Below are 6,824 nucleotides of genomic sequence, written 5' to 3'. Positions count from 1 at the left end.
TAAAGGAAAATTAAAAAATCAATATTTTTTAACGTGCACATACTACAATCGAATAATATACTAGGTCCCACAAAACGTAAAGTTCCAGACTTTACCATGCAAGATGCCAAAAATCATCCAAAGGTCAGTGACTGAGTGATGAGAGTTCGCCTTCTGTTCACAGTAGGCCTTAGTGCCGACGCACTCTTTTTACCTTTAATTAACTTTTTCCACAAATAAGTGAGATGACTCATTTTGCACCAATTAATTCAACTACCCCTATGATTTTGACAACAGAAATTTCTAGGAATTAAAATTTCAACCCCAAAAAGTAAAACAAACCTCAATCTATCTATTCCTGTTTTTATTCTCTGAAAAATAACATGCTAGACGCTAAAATTCGTTGTTTCTAATCTCTATAGCAATTCAGAAAATGGTTAATCCAATTCCTGAAAGCGTCAAGAAAATATGGGATAACTGGAACATACGTGGTGTAATCTTGTTCAGTCTTTCATTACAAACAGTCTTGATTCTGTTTGCTCCACTCCGAAAAGGCACGGGCAATAAACTGATCATCTCCGTAATCTGGTCAGCGTACTTGCTTGCAGACTGGGCTGCTAATTTTGCCGTCGGACTCATCGCAGAAAATGCAAAGGATACCTCCGAGAAGAAGCATAAGGAGCTTTTAGCATTTTGGGCCCCATTTCTATTGTTACACCTCGGTGGTCCAGACACTATAACTGCATTTGCTCTTGAAGATAACGAACTCTGGCTCAGACACCTGTTTGGTCTAATATTCCAGGCTGTTGCCGCTGGTTATATCTTCCTCCTGTCTCTTCCCGGAAACCAGCTTCTGTTCCCAACAATACTCATCTTTATTGCTGGAATTATTAAGTACGTGGAGAGGACTCGTGCTCTGTTTCTTGCAAGCTCGGAGAAATTCCGAGACTCGATGCTTAGGAAACCTGACCCTGGCCCAAATTACGCAAAGTTCGTGGAGACATATGTTTCTAATATTCGGGCTAATATTCAAACAGGCATATCGTTGGTGCCAGAGGCTCGATTTTTTTATAGGGATCCTGGTAATATTGAGAATAAACTAGATTATCTGGAGGTGATGCACTTTGCTAGTCAATACTTCAATCATTTCAAAGGGCTAATTGTCGATCTCATCTCCAGCTTCCGCCAGCTTTACAGAACACGAGCTTCGTTTACTACGGAGTTTAGTCCAGAAGATGCATTGAGAATAATTGAGGTTGAACTTAACTTTATTTATGATGTTTTCCATACCAAGATCCAGGTAACACATTCTGTACTGGGAATTATTTTGCGATTCACATCTTTTGGCTCTGTTCTTGTAGCCCTTTCAATTTTCTATTTACGAGTGGAGAAGAATGGTTTCAATGAGTTTGATGTTGGAGTTACATACGCCCTGCTCTTGGGTGCCACCACCCTGACATCATAGCTTTCTTCGTGCTTGTTTTCTCTGATGAGACGTTTGTTGCTCTCAGAGATGGAAACACTGAGTCAAGACTTGGGAAGACCAAAAGCCGGATAGCCGATGCTCTCCGCTGGTGTCTTGTGCTCAAGAGCCCAAGGTGGCAAGAATGTCATGTGCAGCATTCACACCGCGGAATCAAGCATGAGGTGTTGGCAACACCCTTCATGTTTCGCAGGTGGTCTGGTTCTGTCTCAGGACACAGCTTGATAAGATATTGCCTCAAGGCACGTCCAAGCAGAGTGCATAATCTTGCCTGCTGCAATAAAGTCATTAAAAAATTGGGCATTGATATAATCTTTCAGATTATAGCCAGGACCACAAACAAGGGCATGCAGTTTCTGCAAATTTACAAAATCGTCAGGGTTTTAGGCTTTGTAATCAAGAAACTCCTTGTTTTATTGGGCCTAGCTGGTATTGTGGATAAGATAAGTATCGAACTATATCTATCCCATGAGAAATTTCCTAAAGAATTGTGGCTGCTTATATACAATGAAGTTAAAAGAAAATCTCTGAGTGCAGGATCTCCTGAGGCTTTGAGGAGAATATGCTCAGCTAAAGGCGATTGGATTCTGCAGGAGTGGAATGGAGAAGTTGTTCTAGAGAGTTATGGTATTGCTGATGTTGCCTATGATGAAAGCATTCTATTATGGCACACTGCTACCGAACTCCTTTACTACACTACTGAAGAAGGTGCTGATGAAATTACTTACAATGCTCGAGAATTCAGCAAGCTCCTCTCGGATTACATTCTGTATCTTTTAGTATCAAAGCCTGCCATAATGGATGCTGTGGCAGTAATTGCAAAAATAAGATTGCAAGACACTTGTGCAGATGCCGTCAGATTCTTTAAAGAAAAAGGCATAAAATCAAATGAGGTAAAGAAGGCCTGTGAAAGCATTCTGAAAGTGGATACATCTTTTCCACCTAGGGATGTGAAGGGGGATAAAACAAAATCTGTATTGTTTGATGCGAGCGTGTTGGCCAAAGAACTTCAAGAGTTAGAGGTAGGGAAGAAATGGAAGTTAGTGAGCCAAGTGTGGGTGGAATTGTTGTCGTATGCGGCATTTCACTGTGGCCCAAGGACACATGCTCAACAAGTAAGTGAGGGAGGGGAGCTTATTACTTTTGTATGGTTATTGATGGCTCATTTTGGTCTTGTAGAGCAATTCGAAGATAATAAGCTGGATACAAGAACTGAAATTAATGGCCAAATGTTCACTCAAATTACGGGCTAGAAATTTACATGTTGGTTTGATGTCATGCTGTATATACGTGTGTACTAGAAGTGAATCATCCTGTTGAATTTTTGTTGTTATTACTTGTACTAGTTCTTAAACAACATGATATTTGGCCCCAAATTCTTTTCACCGAATTTTTCAAAATTAACTTTTTCTATTAAAATCAAACCAAAATTGACAGATGGTCCATCGCCGACAAACTTTTGCTGAGCTATGACCCATTGCTAAAAAATAAATAAATAAAAATAAAATAAAAATAAAACTTTGTCAAATTTGAATTAACGAAATTTCAGGCCAAATATCATTTTTTGTTTTTAAATGATCTTAGCACAAAAGATGGTAGGTTTCTGCCTCTAGGGATTACCATGATTCAAACATAATAGTTATATAAATTAAAATATTTTTATATTAACTGAATCAAATTAATATACATGTACAAGTCAACTCATTTTGCACGAATCAATATTTGTATCTTGATCAAACTCAATCAATCACTTATTTATGGAAAAAAAAAGTTGATTATAAAAATCTATCACCTTATCTTAATTCACTGTTCCAACATACTACTTGTTAGATTAAGTGAATTAAAATAATATCATTATGATACTTGTCATCAGATTTGAGTGCGGTTCCTAATCTGGCTCAGAGCAGTAGACATGCTGGCTGCTTGGTTAGGTCAAATGGGTTGCTTGGTTCATCGACGATTCATATTCATCACATAATGTTTGCGAGGGATAAGGTTTTGTTTTATAATAATTTTAGGGAGTCCTATCAAAGTATTGTTAATATTCAGATTCAAAATTATTATTAACGACGAACGAGTTAAGAAATCAATTTTATGATTAGGAAAACGAATAAATATATCATGTCAATGATTTTGAGGAGTACAATGTGCATTTTTTTCCCTTAAAATTTTAAAAAAGACAATTGTTGCGTGTGAAGTAATTATTTCTTATAATATTTGATGATATAGAAAATATTAAAGGAAGAATATATAAACAAAGGGAGCGGAGCTATTACTTCTTTTGAGAACAATAGTGATAGGTGAACAAAAATTAGTATAACAAATTGCACATTATCACTAATAAAATATTTTCATTACAGGATAATCAAATTTCACTATAAAATAATTTTTTTCTTTTGTCTCTTATAAATTTTGTACTCTTTTCAATAGCAGGAACCCAGCACATCATTAGAAAATAAAGCACATAGATATAAAGCTACATTTCATTAGAAATGAAGTGTCAAGGGGGTGGTTAGAATGGTAAAAATCCATGCTAACAGCAATCCTAATGATATGCTAACAAAGGTAGTTTCAACAGCCAAGCTCAAGGTCTGCTTGAGCCTGGCTGGTCTGTGTGTTTGCTGAAGTACACAGGTTGGAAGACAATACTGATCAGGTCTGATTTGTTGTGGAGAGTTGTTAAGTGTGGTGAAGCAAATCAGAATTTAGCAAAACGACATTGTCTGTTGCGTTTTGGGACTGGAGTAAAACGACGTGGAGTATAGCGTTTTGATGGGCATTAGCTTACACATTAAAATGACTTGCAAGGATGCCGTTTTTGTTTTAAGGAATCATGAGCCGTGCGTGCGCAAATAAGGCTGTTATAATTCGTTATTGCTCGGGTGCGTCACGTGATTTTCTGGGCTTCATCAAAATTAGTGACAGAGCTGTTGAAACAGCTGGCTCTGGTGAAACTAACAAAGAGAAGCTGTGACATATATAGAGAGAGATTACTGTTATATTGGGCATATTCTTGACCTGTGAGAGCTGCTCTGTAGCTCTCCGTGATTCTTTTTAATAATCAATAAAAAATGATAGTATTGTTTCTCCCGTGGATGTGGGCTGATGAAAATCAGCTGAACCACGTTAATCGTCTTGTTCTTGGTTCTTTTAATTCTTGTGTTCATCATCATTCTCAGGATCTCATCTTTGTTTTCTGATTGGTCAAGTTAATTAGACTTAATCCTGATTCATTCTGGAAAGCATCTTGATTGGTTTGGCTTAAAGATTTTGGGCTGCAATTTGGGATTACTCGAGTTCTTGAGCACAACATTTGCAACAATCTAGACAGAGATTATGATCCTGAGGTTATGGCTTGTCAGTGCCTTAGAATTTTCAGAGGGATAGTTATCGATCTCTACCCCAGCTTCAAAGATTTTCCTCCAGATAGACCCCGCTTTGGTGTTTTTACTCCAGCAGGTGGGCTGAGAATAATTGAGGTTGAACTCAACTTGGTTCATGAAGTTTTGCACGCCAAGGAGCAGGTAACGGGCTCTGTTCGGGGAATTATGTCGAAGTTCATATGTTTTGGCTCGGTTGTGGCAGTTCTTTCAGTTTGCTATTTCCAAGTGGAGAAGCATGGTTTTAATGACTTTGATGTAGGGGTTACATACACCTTGTTCTTGGGCGTCATGGCCCTTGAGATCATATCTTTCTTCAGGCTTTTTTTTTCTCGATTGGACGTTTGTTGCTCACTGGAATCATAACAAAAGCTGCATATCTTCTATTATACGGTGGTTCCTCCAACTCAAGAGATCACGGTGGCAACGTTCACACAGCAGTGGCAAGCACAAGGTATTTGCTGCTCCTTTCCTGTTTTGCAGGTGGTCCGGTTCTGTCTCAGGACCGAGCGTCATAAAGGCACGTCCAAGCAATAGTTATGGCATCGTTAAGTTCTTTCATATTACAGCCGTTACCACCTTCAAGGTCATCCAATTTCTGCAAATTGACAAAATCATTGCTTGTTTCGGCCAACATGATAAATGGGATAAAAATAAGATCATCTCTATCCCAGGAGCCATTAACTAAAGATTTGTGGGTGTTTATATTTGAAGAAATGAAAAGAAAAGCTGAGTATGTGGATGAAAGTAGAGAAGAGTTGAGCCTGCATATCATCCAGAGGAACATACTGATCCAGAGACAGGTATCGCAATACCTAGTGAGCCTCCACATGATTCAAAGGAGGATATCAGAATAGCTTTGCGGAGAAAATTTACAGCAGAAGGCGATTGTACTCTGAAGGAATTAGATACTAAAGGCGATCTCACCAAATTCGTGAAGGGGCTACCAAAAGAGTATGATTACAAGTTTAATTTTGATATAACCCTTACACTGTACTGTGGCACCTCGCGACTGAACTCCTTTACAAAGACACTGCTGAGGAAGTTTCAGATGAAAAGACTTTCAATGCTCAAGAAATCAGCAAGATTCTCTCTGATTACATGCTGTATCTTTTAGTACTGAAGCCTGCAATTCTGAATTATAAGGCAAATGATATTTGGAAGCACAGCTGGATTCTAAGCCAAGTAATAAAATGAAAACTCTTAGTGCGGATGTCAAGATACTTGTAGAATCAAAATAGATTTCGGGGAGGGAAAGTGCTCAACTGAATCAACCTAAGAATGCCCATCTAGTTGAAGATGCAAAAACGTTGGTGGAGAGCTTCAAAGTTTGAGCATAAGGAAAAGAAATGGGAGACAGTGAGCAAAGCGTGGGTGGAATTGTTGTCATATGCAGCATCTTAAAGCAGCAAATCACCAATGACACATCTTTAGCGAGTATCGGTGCAGTGCTTATTACATTTGTTTGGCTATTGATGGCTCATTTTGTCTATTGGAACCTAAACCGGATGATTGAATTCATGTAATGGATGTCACATCCTTTCAAATGTGATTAGTGTTTCATTATCTTGAGTACTATCGTGTAAAGTCATTATTATGTTGAAGGGAATAGAATGGTTTCATCAATGGCAGCATCAACCATATCACAACTCTTTACTTAATTTAGCAGGGATAGCTTTTCTCTCCCATTCCCCGGAATTCAATAGCCTTTAGCTGAACATATTCTCTTCCAAACCTCAGGAGATCCCGCACTCAGATTTTATTTTAATTGATTTCATCAAATACGATACCATCTAGGCCAAAAAAGCAACGAGTTTCTTGATATATTGAGCCTAAAGGACCAATGATTTGGTGAAAGAGCAAAAATTGGATGGCCTTGTTTGAGGTCGTGGATATATTCTGAAAGATTTTATCAATGCCCAATAATAAATGACTTTGTTGCGGCACGCAAGAGTATGCAAACAATTCTCGAAGTTCTGTAC

General features: G+C 38.2%; 1 protein-coding gene across 1 annotated transcript; it reads left to right on the top strand.

Annotated features, from left to right (window-relative positions):
- Positions 1–412: 412 nt before the first annotated feature.
- Positions 413–2,715, top strand: LOC102620009 (uncharacterized). The gene is made up of 2 exons (XM_025096464.1): positions 413–1,386; positions 1,491–2,715. Exons 1-2 carry the CDS (start codon positions 413–415, stop codon positions 2,713–2,715), a joined length of 2,199 nt encoding a protein of 732 aa, XP_024952232.1.
- Positions 2,716–6,824: the final 4,109 nt, after the last annotated feature.

The sequence above is a fragment of the Citrus sinensis genome, chromosome 7, assembly GCF_022201045.2.
Source record: "Citrus sinensis cultivar Valencia sweet orange chromosome 7, DVS_A1.0, whole genome shotgun sequence".
Taxonomy (NCBI): domain Eukaryota; kingdom Viridiplantae; phylum Streptophyta; class Magnoliopsida; order Sapindales; family Rutaceae; genus Citrus; species Citrus sinensis.
Note: the sequence above shows the minus strand (reverse complement) of the source record. Positions and strands in the feature narration are given on the sequence as shown.